The sequence below is a fragment of the Erpetoichthys calabaricus genome, chromosome 5, assembly GCF_900747795.2.
Source record: "Erpetoichthys calabaricus chromosome 5, fErpCal1.3, whole genome shotgun sequence".
In the NCBI taxonomy this organism is placed as follows: Eukaryota; Metazoa; Chordata; class Cladistia; order Polypteriformes; family Polypteridae; genus Erpetoichthys; species Erpetoichthys calabaricus.
In genome coordinates this window covers 15914004-15930645 of record NC_041398.2, presented here as the reverse complement: position 1 = coordinate 15930645, position 16642 = coordinate 15914004, and the positions used below count along the sequence as shown (strand labels likewise).

General features: G+C 40.1%; 2 protein-coding genes across 2 annotated transcripts in view; both read left to right on the top strand.

Moving 5' to 3' along the window:
* The first annotated feature begins 3410 nt into the window (after positions 1 to 3410).
* Positions 3411 to 16642, top strand: part of LOC114641593 (zinc finger protein 383-like) — a 175347-nt gene continuing 162115 nt past the window's right edge. The window contains exon 1 of the mRNA XM_051927470.1: positions 3411 to 3425. The gene's annotated coding sequence lies outside the window, so the exon portion shown is untranslated. The remainder of the gene's footprint in view (positions 3426 to 16642) is intronic.
* Positions 3416 to 16642, top strand: part of LOC114641597 (zinc finger protein 420-like) — a 51459-nt gene continuing 38232 nt past the window's right edge. Inside the window, exons 1-2 of the mRNA XM_051927753.1 lie at positions 3416 to 3867; positions 7229 to 8305. Coding sequence (XP_051783713.1) covers positions 3495 to 3867; positions 7229 to 8305 — 1450 coding nt within the window. The 5' untranslated portion in view covers positions 3416 to 3494. The remainder of the gene's footprint in view (positions 3868 to 7228; positions 8306 to 16642) is intronic.

Here is a 16642-nt window from a genome sequence, read left to right as displayed (position 1 = left end):
ACAGTTTGAATTGCTCACACGGAAAGAAATGAAATTTGAGTTCCACCACCCAGCCTTTGCTGCGGAAAGAGCTCCGTATAAACAAGACCAGGCAAAGTGTTTAAAGCGTTGACCAGTAATAAAGTGAGGCCATCCGCAGAAAAGCAAGGCTACCTGAGTAAACCTTTAAAAGCGAAGACATGGAGTGAAGGTGGATGAGGACGTTACTTTGGAAGGGTTGTCTGTTAACTGAGTGTTTGGGTATCTTATGAGTTTAATTATTGTACTGAATCATGTTACCCCTGTTTCTTGGTTAATGAATTTAATGGCAACACAGCATAAATAAACTATCTATCTATCTATCTATCTATCTATCTATCTATCTATCTATCTATCTATCTATCTATCTATCTATCTATCTATCTATCTATCTATCTATTATATAGTGCCTTATCTATCTATCTATCTATCTATCTATCTATCTATCTATCTATCTATCTATCTATCTATCTATCTATCTATCTATCTATCTATCTAGTTCTACCTACTATACCAAATTCTATCTATCTATCTATCTATCTATCTATCTATCTATCTATCTATCTATCTATCTATCTATCTATCTATCTATCTATCTATCTATCTATCTATCTATCTATCTATTCAATCCTGCCTACTATACCAAATTCTATCTATCTATCTATCTATCTATCTATCTATCTATCTATCTATCTAGTCCTGCTTACTATACCAAATTCTTTCTATCTATCTATCTATCTATCTATCTATCTATCTATCTATCTATCTATCTATCTATCTATCTATCTATCTATCTATCTATCTATCTATCTATCTATCTATCTATCTATCTATCTATCTATCTAGTCCTGCGTACTATACCAAATTCTATCTATCTATCTATCTATCTATCTATCTATCTATCTATCTATCTATCTATCTATCTATCTATCTATCTATCTATCTATCTATCTATCTATCTATCTAGTTCTACGTACTATACCAAATTCTTTCTATCTATCTATCTATCTATCTATCTATCTATCTATCTATCTATCTATCTATCTATCTATCTATCTATCTATCTATCTATCTATCTATCTATCTATCTATCTATCTATCTATCTATCTATCTATCTATCTATCTATCTAGTTCTACCTACTATACCAAATTCTATCTATCTATCTATCTATCTATCTATCTATCTATCTATCTATCTATCTATCTATCTATCTATCTATCTATCTATCTATCTATCTATTCAATCCTGCCTACTATACCAAATTCTATCTATCTATCTATCTATCTATCTATCTATCTATCTATCTATCTATCTATCTATCTATCTATCTATCTATCTATCTATCTATCTATCTATCTATCTATCTATCTATCTATCTAGTCCTGCTTACTATACCAAATTCTATCTATCTATCTATCTATCTATCTATCTATCTATCTATCTATCTATCTATCTATCTATCTATCTATCTATCTATCTATCTATCTATCTATCTATCTATCTATCTATCTAGTCCTGCTTACTATACCAAATTCTATCTATCTATCTATCTATCTATCTATCTATCTATCTATCTATCTATCTATCTATCTATCTATCTATCTATCTATCTATCTATCTATCTATCTATCTATCTATCTATCTATCTAGTCCTGCCTACTACACCAAATTCTATCTATCTATGCAAACTTTGCCATCAGCGCATCAGCTACATGAAAGTGATCAACACCACGATCAGCTGATGCTGGTACCTCAAGTCCATTCTTGATTAATTGCATCAAAATCGAAGTCTAACAAGTCAGAGTTCAATTCAGTGATAACATGCTAAATGTCACCCACGCAGTACTTTGCTTTGCACATTCACTTTGACCTCTTGCCAGAGATCGATGCAGTTTTTGCTGTTGTTTGCTCTTTGTTATTTAGGCGAGTGCAGGGAATCTCAAGTTAAACCAACTAAGCTGACATTCCTTCTAGCAAAGATAGTCGAACTAAAACATAACGGTAGGTTTGGTCACTGTTTACAGCTGATTGCCACCCTCAACCCCTTCTGTTGGCAAAAATCGAAATCCGCCCTGAAAGAGCTAACACAAACAACTGGATGTGCATTTCACCGGATATTACCTTGCATGCAATGCAAATACTTTCAAATTGCCAACCAAATGTGAAGGCGCTGCATGGAAGATCTGAACCCGTCGTGTGGCTCTGCTGAAACTCAACAAGAGACCCTTGCAAGACTATCTATCATAGGTTGTGTTTGTTCTCGGGAGAAAAATCTGGAAAAGCATGAGACCAAAGAAGATGTCTCCAATTTGATCTCGTTGTTATCTCGGAGAACTGTTTTATTTGATTTTTCAGTCCTCATTAAAACAAGTCTCGCACGTGATACACCTCCAACTTTAGAGTGGAGACTTAGTGACATCGAAAAGCAATATGATCAGACTGCCTCGTGCACGATACTGACGTGCTCAGCAAGGAGTATGTGTGAAATGTAAAAGTGAAACGGCGCACAGAGACCCGCGAGCGTGAAGAGATCCAGAAAAATTGTACTCGCAGTGCGCTAAATCCGACTCCACAGGTCATCCAATTTCTTCATAACGTCCCACTAAAACAACGTTAACACATAATAACACCGGCATGCGGACTTCATGACAGCGCTGTGATTGCGCTAACGGGAGGCATTCACCCGAGACCCATAGCCATGGTGACGTTCAAGGATGAGTTTGGTATTTTTCAAGTCAATTATTTCTTCCCATTTACAGTATGTAAGAGTTTGCCACATGAAAGTGTGCTCTAAATCAACCATATTTTATATTTAAAAAAAAAAAATACTAATTACCTTCTTCTTGCATTTTATAATGGAGCTTATGGGTAGGGGAATCCCATAATAAACAATAGCCTTTACACTTCCAGAACACATCAGTTTTTCCAAGCCATAAATTGTTATTGAGTATTGTTCTGCAGTCTAAGATGTCACGTGTTTTGCAAAGCAGCATGTCCATGTTGTTTGAAGTGGGAGATAATAGCCGTAGTGAGATTCACCCGTTTTAAATGGAGACCAGCCGTGCGCTTCACGTAACCAACTACCCCCTTTGTCTTCCTCTGCAGCACTTTCCGTTCTTGACGTTATTGAGTGTGGATCCTCAGGTGTGAATTGCTGTAGACGGATAAGACAATAATCACTGAAAAAACTTTTTAGGCTACCATGGGGGATTCCCAACATTTTAAACCCCTCCTAAAAACTTAGCCGGCAGTTTTTTTTAGTGCTTAGTTAACCCTAAAATGTGGTCGGGTTAATTTTGAGAGCTTTTTGAAGTAATTCTTTCACTTTCATTTTAACAGCTAAACAGGGGCCTCCAATGTGATGCAGTTGAGGTGTCTAATGGCCTCCAGGCCAGGGCTGCCCATGTGAGAAGGGAATCTTAGAAGAGAAGAGAGGAGCAGTCACTCAGGGCAGAGAAGAGTTTCCCACAGATCATGGCCTCCGCCAACAGCGAGCACGTGGATGACAGACCGGCACGCATTAAGCAAGAGGATTCTGAGTCGGGTGAATTCGCACGTCTGTGTGTGAAGTCTGAGGATTGGGAAGAAAGCATTTCAGTCTTTAAGGAAGAGGAGTTTGAGAGGGAAATTGTTCTGCCACACCATGAAAGTGGGAATATTTTCAAGCAAGAGGTTTGTGAAGACTCTCATTCCAGTGCTCTGCCCAGGCTCAGTAATCCAGGACCACCGACTACCAGGCAGAATGCTGTGGAACTGAAAGCTGAGTCATCGGAGTCTGAGGAGAACATTGCCGAGGGAAACGGGAGAGAAGCGGAAGAGCAGCCGCCATCTTGGCGTGTTGGCACAGGTAAGTAACGTGATTCAACAGAAAAGCGAATCTTACACTTACACAGATTATAATGGTGGTGGTGCCGCCGTGAGAAAAAGAAAGCAGGGTACACGTTTGATTGAAGTTGAGTCGAGACCTGGAGCACGCAGACTAACCAGAGGTGACCAAAGTTGACAAAAAAATTCAGTGATTTGGGGACAAACAAAAACAAAAAAAAATAAATAAAAGCATCCAGCACATGTCATTCACTCTATGATGCTATGATTTTAGCAATTGAGGAAGAGAAAACATTAATAACTGTAATGATTATAAGTATCCATCCATTATCCCACCCGCTATATCCTAATTACAGGGTCACGGGGGTCTGCTGGTGCCAACAAAGGGCGCAAGGCAGGAAACAAACCCCGGACAGGGCGTCAGCCCACCGCAGATTATTATAAGTATTTAACTCACAAATACCAAGGACTGTATTTTGTGTTAATCACGCTGCAGAGAGCTATATGATTTTTTTACTTCTATAAGATTTGATCTTCATTTGGGTAGAAAAGGAATTAAGTTTATGCACAGAATATGAGACTGGCTTGCATTCTTTTCTGAGAAAATGCTGACCTCTTGATACTAACAGAACACCCTGTGATATTATAAATCAATCTGATAGTTTCTGAATCCTTGCTTAAAACTATAAGAAACATGTCCCTTATGGATTAATAAATATTGATTTATTAATCTAACCAGACAACATCTAATGAAGATATGAAAGCTATAAGAATGTAATTTCTTTGTAACTAATGTACTGAACTATAAGAAGCTGCTTTAAACTGGTCTTATGTGTGGGTATACTGAGAAGGGAATTCGGGTGCCCAATAACTCTTTATTTTGGTACACTCCTGTATGTAATAAATCAGGATGTAACCGTAACTTACAGCAATCTAGGTATGACCTCAAAATGAACTGCTGTGTGTTTTTCTCTTTGGCTAATGAATAAGCTAGGTAACATACAGTGCATCCGGAAAGTATTCCCAGCGCATCACTTTATCCACATTTTCTTATGTTACAGCCTTATTCCAAAATGGATTAAATTCATTTTTTTCCTCAGAATTCTACACACAACACCCCATAATGACAACGTGAAAAAAGTTTACTTGAGGTTTTTTGCAAATTTCTTAAAAATAAAAACATTGAGAGAAAGCAGGAAGGCGATTTAATCTGAAAAGTGGGCTAAACCCGTTTTATCCTGAGCAGGGTCACGGGAAACCTGGCATCGGGGTCAAGGCTGGAAGGAACAGTCCCCGGAGCACCCAGTATTACACACAGAGGCCCGATTTCAGGCTGTGCTCTCATTTGGTGTGGGAGTCTCTGTCTTTCCATCTCATTAGAGCAGTCGGGACAAGAACGGGCCATTCAGCCCAGCAAAGGTTGCCAGTCCTATCCACGTAATTCTTCTAAAATAACATCAAGTCGAGTTTTGAAAGTCCCTAAAGTCTTACTGTCCACCACACTACTTAGTTGCTTATTCCAAGTGTCTATGGTTCTTTGTGTAAAGAAAAACTTCCTAATGTTTGTGCGAAATTTCCCCTTCACAAGTTTCCAACTTGTGATGAACTCATTTTAAAGTCACCGTCTCGATCCACTGGACTAGTTCCCTTCATCATTTTAAACACTTCAGTCAGGTCACCTCTTAATCTTCTTTTGCTTAAACTGTAAAGGCTCAGCTCCTTCTGTCATTCCTCTTTGTTCATCCCCTGTAGCCCTGAATCAGCCTAGTTGCGCTTCTCTGGACCTTTCCTGGAGCTGCCGTGTCCTTTGGACACCCAAACTGCACCCAGGACTCCAGATGAGGCCTCACCAGTGTGTTATAAAGCTTGAGCAGAACCTCCTGGGACTTGTACTCCACACATCAAGGCGCTATATAACCTGACATTCTGTTAGCCTTCTTAATGGCCTCTGAACACTGTCTGGAAGTCGATAGTGTTGAGTCTACAATAACTCCTAAATCCTTCTCATAAGGTGGACTCTCGATTTTCTGACCACCCATTGTGTATTCAAACCTCACATTTTTCCTTCCTATGTGTAATTCTTTACATTTACTGACATTACATTTCAGCTGTCACAAATCTGCCCAATCCTGTCTGCTATCCAAGTTCTTTTGTAATGATATAACAAATTCCAAATTATCTGCTAATCCACCTCTCTTGGTATCTGCTGTAAACTTCACCAGCTTGTTACTTATATTCCTAGCTAAATCATTTATATTTATTAAAAATATCAGCGGTCCCAGCACTGCCCCCTGCTGGTCACCACTCTTAATGTCACCTATTTCTGATGAGGTTCCTCACACCGTCACCCTGTGCTTCCTGTGTCTGAGCCAATTCTGCCCCCATCTACACACCACACCCCGGACTGCCACTTCTTTAAGTCTGATGCCCACCCACTCATGTGGAACCTTATCAAATGCTTTCTGAAAGTCCAGATCAATAATCTCATCTGCTCCACTCTGTTCATATCCTTTTTGTTGCCTCCTCATAGAATTCCAGCATGTTAGTTAAACACGACCTCCCTCATCTGAACCCACGCTGACTGTTCAGTAAACTCCTGCTCTTGCCAGGTGTTGCTCAATCTTATCCTTAATAGTTCCTTCCATTAATTTTTCTGTGATGCATGTTAAACTTACTGGCCTATAGTTGCTTGGGTCTGCCCAGTCAAACCTTTTATATAAAAATGTATTTTTATATAAAACATAATATACATTTATATATGTATTTTCTATATATGCTGTTGTGTGTTGGCAACAGTTACGTAAATCTTAGCCCAGTATCCTCACTTATGTTTTTCTCTTCCTTTTATCATTTTTATTATTATTATTATTAGTAGTAGTAGTAGTATTAGTCCTCAAAATATTTCAGAGATAGCCCCATTGCTACTGCCTATTTTTCATATTATTATTATTATTATTATTATTATTATAATTATTATTATCATCTTTTTTGTGAAACCTTAGCGTTAGTATCAGAACACTACTAAACGTCATCATGAGTCCAAGGAAATCACAATACACATTTATGAGTGTCATTTTGTGCCCGCGGGTGCCATAAACTGTGACCTCATTTATTCTCAAATGTGAAGTCCTACTCCTGGCCGATAGACAAAATAGGATGCTTCAAAATTAATTAAGAATAAGAGTCTTACACTTAGGAAGGAAAACTCTTATCCTAGTCAGACTTTTAGTGCAGTTCCCAGGAGTAATTCTGAGATGCTTCATCAATGAAGGCCCAGAAATTGAATGCCAGTTTGCAACGGCAACACCAACAAGTTTACTACCCGTCTCTTTAAAGTAGTGAATTTATTTTAATACATTATTGTTCTGTTTGTGTTATTGCAGGTTCACAGGATGATGGCAGCTTCTCCCCGTCTTCATTTGCTCAGCCCTCTCTTCAGTACGGACTGCAGCACAAACATGACAATGAGAAGATGAAGAAATCAACAAGTAAATCAGACAATTTGACCCCAGACTCTTTGCAGTATTGTTCTCCTTCTGTTGTCAAACAAAGAAGGACTGAAGCAGTCGACCCTGATCAGCACATGCATAAGCACATCATCCACTCTGAAAAGAAACACTATTGTTGTTCTGAATGTGGCAAACATTTCTCACGACGAAGCCATCTTCAGCGCCACAAGAAAATCCACACTGGAGAGAAACCTTATTGCTGTTCTGAATGTGGGAAGCGATTCTCTGAAAGTAGCAATCTTCAACAGCACAAACGGATTCATACAGGTGAGAGGCCGTATTGCTGTTCTGAATGTGGCAAACGATTCACTGACAGTAGCACCCTTCGACAGCACACACAGATTCATACTGGAGAAAAGCCATTTGGTTGTACTGAATGTGGTAAACAATTCTCACATGTGAGCTATCTTCATAGGCACACGAGAATTCACGTTGGAGAGAAACCCCATTGCTGTCCAGAATGTGGCAAACGATTCTCACGACTGAGCCATCTTCAGAGGCACACAAGATTCCACAATGGAGAGAAGCCATATTGCTGTACTGAATGTGGGAAACGATTCTCTGACAGCAGCAATCTCCAACAGCATACCCGAATTCATACCGGAGAGAAACCTTATTGCTGTTCTGAATGTGGGAAACGGTTCTCTGACAGTAGCACACTTCGACAGCACACACGCATTCATACAGGAGAGAAGCCATTTGGGTGTTCTGAATGTGGTAAGCAATTCTCACAATTAAGTCATCTTCAGATCCACACAAGAATCCACACTGGGGAGAAGCCCCATTGCTGTCCAGAATGTGGAAAGCGATTCACACAAGTAAGCAATTTTCAAAGCCACAAAAAGATCCACACTGAAGAAAACCCTTATTGTAGTTCTGAATGTGGCAAAGAATTTCTCAAAAGTAACTGTCTTCAAAAACACCTAATAATTCACAATGGAGAGAAAGTGTGAAAGAGCCTGTTGTGATGGGATCAAAAGGGACTAATAAATGGAAACGTTCAGGGCCATTTTAGCAACCCACTAATTGATAAATAACTCTGTGTGAATAACAGAAAGAATCATTAATAGTAACAATACAGGTGCTGCACCAGGCCTTCACTGCAAACTTATCAGAACAGAGATACAAATCCATATAACTGAACTGCCTTGACTAAAGAGTGAGGATCACTCCTGCTTTGATAGAAAACACGCCAAGAAATTTTAGAGAAATTAACCTCATTGCTGGCACGATTGTGGTAAATGAGTCTCACCAATAAGCTACCTTCAAAACCAAAAAAGAATCCACACTGGAAAAAAATCCTTCAAAGAGAAAGGATTGAGAGGGAAGGATAAGGTAATGGAGGAGGAAGTGAAGATGTAACTCTCCAACCTACTGTGCTCAAGTCTTGAGGCGTATCTTCACATAGTGGCCTTCCCAGCACAAGATCTACTCCGAAAAGCCAAAACCACTCTTATAATTTGAAAAGGACCCCAAAGGATTAAAAAACTGCCCACCTGCTGCCTCTGCACTAGCATAGGTGGGGGTGGTAGCGATAGTGCAGAAAAGCTTCAGAAGGAGAAAAAAAAGCCACCCCCTACCTAATGTGGTGTCAGTCCTGATGGACAATGTTTGTAGCCCCACCACAGTGGAGAACTTGAGCAAGCAATTAAGAGGAGGACACAGTCTAGAGATCGTGTACTGCTAATTTTATGCAAAAAAATAAATCAAGATTTCCCTGCTAATGGATCTGCCATGAGGGCTACCACAAAACTGGAATCTTGGAAAATAATATCGGCTTCCAGAGTAGATAAGGTAATTGATGAAAACTTAATGATTGCTGAAAGAAAGAAAGCTAGGAGCAATTACAATACTTAGAAAGAGCAGGAAGAGAAGGCATAATGTGGGGGAAAACGGTCAAAACCCCAGGGGCATCAGAATGAAACGAGCCAAGACCCGTGACAAAGAGAAGAGGAGGGACCTCATGTGGTGTGGCATACATGCAAACATAAAAGCACCACGCTTATTAAAAAAGTAAAAACATACATATAAAAAAAAAATTAGAAATAAACACCCAAATATGAATGAACACACTTGAAAACAGCTCATTACTCAGAAATGGAATGTACTTAAAAGTAAGCGATTCCCAAATAAAGATACGTGAATAGATTAGATTATGCTTTGTTTGTTTCCAAGGGGAACAGAAGCTCAGCTAAAAAAATCATAAATATGATTAAAAGAAACAACTAACCCCGTCCCCCAAGTACTTCCCCTGCCCCCCCCCCCCCAAATACATGCATCACTACAGAGAGTTTGGAAAGGATTAAGGTACAGCAGACTGAAAGTGACAATGAGAGTCTGTGCAGCACAGCAACTGCCCAAGTATCTCCAAATATCCAGGAGACGCAACCTTGACAAATTTTTAAAAAAACAATTTAAGACCATTGAAGATCATACCCTGAAATAAACAGAAAAGACACCATCAATAGAGGACAAGGAAATGATGGAAGAGCTGCTGGACCTCTCTGACATGGACAAACACTCAGAAATCTGAAGAAGAGAGAGGTCACCTCTTGGGTGAGGGTTGAAATGAATTTAGTCTTGGTAAGTTTGACTTGATTGTGTGGAATGCTTTTAATAAAATAAAAAAGAATAATAATCGGGAGTGGTCTCCCCTCGACTTTCTCGTCTACTTAGATATCGGGATGGATATTTGAGAAGTAAACCGTAAGTCAATGATTATATTGTTATGTTGTGTATACTAAAGAGCCATCAACAACAAATCAAATCAAACGAATAATATATTGAACAATTACTATAAAAGTAAAGTTGAACAAATTGGACTCTGCAGCTGCATGAATAAAAGGTAAAGTAATACTTCTGGTTAGCAGAAATAGCTGGAAAGTTGATGGAAATCTGCGTATTGTACCTAACACTTATATTCAAAATTTGGTTGACGAAGTGAAAGTGTACTCAAGTTGTCATGTTGCACACACACACAGACACAATGACATAATTCCAAAAATGTTGTTTTCGGACTCGGAGGTCTAAAAATGTTGAGATTCATCAAAATCTTGACATTCAATTTTAGGAGGTTTCCGACACTTTCCCTGTACTTCGTATGCGAGAGAGTCAGGGGGGTCTAAAACGTTGAGATTCATCAAAAATCTCAACTTCGAATTTTTGGACGATTACAATACTTTCCCTATACGAGAAACTTAAAAAAAGGAAGAGAGAGTTTACCAAAAATATCATCAAAGAACACCATGTGCAGTATTATAGTCAAGGGGAAGAAGGCCATAACTGACAAAACAACAAAGCCACCAGCAGATGATGGACGTAACAACAGTCAACAGGATCCAAAACTGTGCAGTGAAGCTCATCGCCCTTAAACTAACATGGCAGAGGAATATGAGGGTAAGGAAAGAAAACAAACGACAAAACTACATTCGTTAATGGGTGAAATGAAGCATCAGAAGGAATCGAGCAAAGACCCGTGACGAAGAGAAGAGGAGGGACAACAACACCATTTATTTCTAGAGGATATTTTCATACAAATAATGTAGCTAAAAGTGCTTTACATGATGAAGAAAAGAAAATAAAGACAAAGTAAGAATTAAAATAAGACAACACTAATTAACATAGAATAAGAGTAAGGTCCGATGGTCAGGGAGGACAGAAAAAACTGCAGGGGTTCTGAGGCCATGAGACCACCCAGTCCCCTCTGGGCATTCTACCTAACATAAATGAAACAGTCCTCTTTGTATTTAGGGTTCTCATGGAAGGACTTGATGATGATGGTCATGTAGACTTCTGGCTTTTAATGTAGGAACATCATGGTGCTTTGATTAGGTGGTGGTGGCACAGGTCACCACCACAGAAAACCGGGGAAAAAAAAACACGAGAGAGTAGGGGTTAGTACGGATTTTGGAGCCCTCATGTTTTGTGGCATACAAACAAACAATTAAATTAATTTTAATTAAATTAAAAAAGTAGACACATATGTATTAAAAAAATAGAAATAAACGCCAAAATATGAACGAACACACTTTCATTACTCTGAAATGGAATGTACTTAAAAGCAAGCGATTCCCAAATAAAGGTGTGTGAATAGATTAGATTAGATTATACTTTGTTTGTCCCCAAAGGGAAATAAAAATTTTGCAGAAGTTCAGCTAAAATAAATAATATAAATATGATAAAAACAAACAAGTACCCCCCCTCTGCCCCCCCCCCCCCCCCCCCAACATACACACACACACACATCAATAAAGAGAGCTTGGAAAGAATTAAGAAAGGAAGGGATTCAGGTACAGCTGACTGAAACGAAGCAAGGAATAAATGAACACTCTGCCGAGAGAGGTTAATCAAAGCCTATGTTGAAGGGGCAAGATCTCGTAAAGTCCACGACAACTGAAACTATGGTACTGGATATTAACACTCAAGGACTTGAACTTTACATTTGCCAACAACAAAGCCAACAGCAGATGATGGACGTAACAACAGTCAACAGGATCCAAAACTGTGCAGTGAAGCTCATCGCCCTTAAACTAACATGGCAGAGGAATATGAGGGTAAGGAAAGAAAACAAACGACAAAACTACATTCGTTAATGGGTGAAATGAAGCATCAGAAGGAATCGAGCAAAGACCCGTGACAAAGAGAAGAGGAGGGACAACAACACCATTTATTTCTAGAGGATATTTTCATACAAATAATGTAGCTAAAAGTGCTTTACATGATGAAGAAAAGAAAAAAAAGACAAAGTAAGAATTAAAATAAGACAACACTAATTAACATAGAATAAGAGTAAGGTCCGATGGTCAGGGAGGACAGAAAAAACTGCAGGGGTTCTGAGGCCATGAGACCACCCAGTCCCCTCTGGGCATTCTACCTAACATAAATGAAACAGTCCTCTTTGTATTTAGGGTTCTCATGGAAGGACTTGATGATGATGGTCATGTAGACTTCTGGCTTTTAATGTAGGAACATCATGGTGCTTTGATTAGGTGGTGGTGGCACAGGTCACCACCACAGAAAACCGGGGAAAAAAAAACACGAGAGAGTAGGGGTTAGTACGGATTTTGGAGCCCTCATGTTTTGTGGCATACAAACAAACAATTAAATTAATTTTAATTAAATTAAAAAAGTAGACACATATGTATTAAAAAAATAGAAATAAACGCCAAAATATGAACGAACACACTTTCATTACTCTGAAATGGAATGTACTTAAAAGCAAGCGATTCCCAAATAAAGGTGTGTGAATAGATTAGATTAGATTATACTTTGTTTGTCCCCAAAGGGAAATAAAAATTTTGCAGAAGTTCAGCTAAAATAAATAATATAAATATGATAAAAACAAACAAGTACCCCCCCTCTGCCCCCCCCCCCCCCCCAACATACACACACACACACATCAATAAAGAGAGCTTGGAAAGAATTAAGAAAGGAAGGGATTCAGGTACAGCTGACTGAAACGAAGCAAGGAATAAATGAACACTCTGCCGAGAGAGGTTAATCAAAGCCTATGTTGAAGGGGCAAGATCTCGTAAAGTCCACGACAACTGAAACTATGGTACTGGATATTAACACTCAAGGACTTGAACTTTACATTTGCCAACAACAAAGCCAACAGCAGATGATGGACGTAACAACAGTCAACAGGATCCAATACTGTGCAGTGAAGCTCATTGCCCTTAAAATAACATGGCAGAGGAATTTGAGGGTAAGGAAAAAAAAAACAACAAAACTACATTCCTTAATGGATGAAACGAAGCATCAGAAGGAATCAAGCAAAGACCCGTGGCAAAGAGAAGAGGAGGGATCTCATGTGGTGTGGCATACATGCAAACTTAATAGCACCAAGCTTATTTAAAAAGTAGACACATATGTATTAAAAAAAAAAAATAGAAATAAATGCCCAAATATGAACGAACAGACTTGAAAACGGCTCATTACTCTGAAATGGAATGTACTTAAAAGTAAGCGATTCCCAAATAAAGGTGTGTGAATAGATTAGATTAGATTAGATTAGATTATACTTTGTTTGTCCCCAAAGGGAAATTAAAATTTTGCAGAAGTTCAGTTAAAATAAATAATATAATAAATATGATAAAAACAAACAACTACCCCCCTCTAACCCCCCCCCCCCACCCCCCCACCCAAAATACACACACACTCACATCAATAAAGAGAGCTTGGAAGGAATTAAGAAAGGAAGGGATTAAGGTACAGCAGACTGAAATGAAGCAAAGAATAAATGAACACTCTGCCGAGAAAGGTTTCGTTAATCAAAGCCTATGTGGAAGGGGCAAGATCTCGTAAAGTCCATGACAACTGAAACTACGGTACTGGATATTAACACTCGAGGACTTGAACTTTACATTGACCAACAAGACAGTCAAAATCCAGGCAGTAACAAAGATACAAACAAACGCAAAACTAACCAATGCCAAAACAGTTCATCAAAAGTTTAACAGGGTGTTCGACGGAGGCACAGAAGAAGTAACTACACCACCTGAGGAAAACGAGAGAGACTGAAACATTCAAGAGCACAAACAAGAAGCAGACTGGTTTGGGAAAAATCCGGAAAGCCATTGGAAAAACAAGCAAACAAAGGGAATTAGAATGGCTCGAGAGAACTTCCGAGAAGACAGAAAGCGCACTCTGATCTGCTGCCAATAGGAACAACACTCCCTAATTCCAAAAAACGGACCAAACCAGCTAAAACCGGATCGTGTCAAAGAGCCGTCTTTGAATGTGGCGGTACTGGCCGGCTCATGTCTTCTAAGACTCGCCCAGTGGACTCTGCTGTATTCTCCCGCCGATCTCACATGCGTGTGCACACGTGCAACCTGAACAATTTAGATTCATGGAGGGGCCTGAATGCTACAGACCACCTTATTGTTGGCAGGGCAACGAGCTTCGCGATACGTTTGACTCACACTTGAGAGTTTTGAGGTTTTCTCTGTCAAGGAGAGGCAGCACAAGTGAGCACAGTGATGACTAATGAAACATCCAGGACCTTTCTGCTTTTACGTGTTGTTAAAGAAAAAAGGCAGAAAAATTAAAGAAAATGTTGCACCAGGAATGCTTTGAGCACAACATAATCTGATGGCCCGAATGTCACGGTTGGAGATCATTTTGATCCTCGGCTCTCCATTCTGCTCTCTCTCTCTCTGGCTGAGCGCTCAACATTTTTAAAAGCCACCGTGGATGCGTTTTGAACAGGCCTCGATGTCAAATGTACTGTCAGGGTTGAGTCATCTTGTCCTGGGTTGCTTCTCTTGTATGTTATAAAGGTCAGTCAGTCAGTCAGTCATTTTCCAACCCGCCATATCCTAACACAGGGTCACGGGGGTCTGCTGGAGCCAATCCCAGCCAGCACAGGGTGCAAGGCAGGAACAAATCCCAGGCAGGGCGCCAGCCCACCGCAGTGTTATAAAGGTTTGCCTTCTTTTTCCTAACATTTATAAAGTGTTGCTTCAGTGGTTGCCATCTTTGTCCTGTTGCTTTCTTTATGTATGTATGGTGATAATATAAGAACACAGAACATCACGTGTTAGGGAGCCTCCCTGTATACTGGTCGTAGGGTCCACTTCAAAATCCAAGTCAAACTTAATCAAAAACATTCAACGAAATGAAGTTCATTCCTGACTCCTTTATACAGACAGTAAAGCAGGGAGGAAATGCGGAGAAGAGTGGAGCGGACGTTGATCGTGGTGGCCGGAGCTGATGTCAGAAGCGGAGATGTGGAACTGAAGTCATCAGGGGGAAGTCCGGAAGTGTGGCAACTCCACGGAGACGGATGATGAGTCTTTCGTATGGACGGGATGTGATGACCGGTAGGACTACTTTATTTGGTTGTTTTTCTGCAGAATGAAGGAGAGAAAAACACTAGTGCCTCGTTGCAGTCCCCCCCCCTGTCCTTTGTTCTTTCACACCCAATCGAGCCTTTTGACTGTCCCTTAAGCGCACGTGTGTGACAGTATGTATGTATTTATTTATTCATGGACATACTCAACATGTGGTTCTCCTTGTCTTACCCTTAAAGGTCTGTTGGTTATGCAGTAGCCTGCCTTCTCTGTCCCATCACTTGCCGTGTCTCTCTGCTGCCCCCTGCTGCTCTGGCTGGGCTAAATCGCAAATTAACTCCTTCGCTTGTCTTCTTTCTACCTTCAGTTAACGTCGGTGTAGATCCTGACATTTCCTGTCCTCAAGTCTTTTGACTGTTGCAGTAGCACATTTGATGGATGTTTGGTCCAAGCCCACAATGTCTTTTAAACCGGGGGTGTCCAGCTCCAGTCCTGGTGGGCCGCAGGGGCTGCAGGTTTTCATTCTAACCATCTTCTTAGTCAGTGAGCCATTTTGTGCTGCTGATTCCCTTGTTTTGCCTCAGTTTTAATTGACGTGACTCAGACCCCCTTAGTTCAGAGGTCTCCAGCTCCTGTCCTGGTGGGCTGCAGGTTTTAATTCTAACCATCTTCCTAGTCAGTGAGCCATTTTGTGCTGCTGATTCACTTGTTTTGCCTCAGTTTTAATTGACGTGACTCAGACCCCCTTAGTTCAGAGGTCTCCAACTGCGGTGCTGGTGGGCTACAGGTTTTCATTCTAACCATCTTCTTAGTCAGTGAGCCATTTTGTGCTGCTCATTCACTTGTTTTGCCTCAGTTTTAATTGACGTGACTCAGACCCCCTTAGTTCAGAGGTCTCCAACTGCGGTGCTGGTGGGCTACAGGTTTTCATTCTAACCATCTTCTTAATTAGTGAGCTGTTTTGTGCTGCTGATTCCCTTGTTTTGCCTCAATTTTAACTGATGTGACTCCGACCCCCTTAGTTCAGAGGTCTCCAGCTCCTGTCCTGGTGGGCTGCAGGTTTTCATTCTAACCATCTTCTTAGTCAGTGAGCCATTTTGTGCTGCTCATTCCCTTGTTTTGCCTCAGTTTTTATTGACGTGACTCAGACCCCCTTAGTTCAGAGGTCTCCAACTCCGGTGCTGGAGGGCTGCAGGTTTTCATTCTAACCATCTTCTTAGTCAGTGAGCCGTTTTTGCTGCTGCATTCTCGTACCAATGTTTGCAAACTGAAGTGTCTGTGTGCACTTTTCGCGGCATTACATGTGTATTTTTTGAGCATGGCTCACCTTGCAGAGGAACTTCGTCATCGCTTCTTACAGGAAAAGGCGATGGAAAAAGAAAAGATGATGCATCATCAACAAGCATCAGTTCTAAGACCTCAGCTTCCCCCAGGGAAGAAAGTACAGTGTCAGGTGCTCATTCAGTGTAATAGGAACCATAGCACAGAGAGG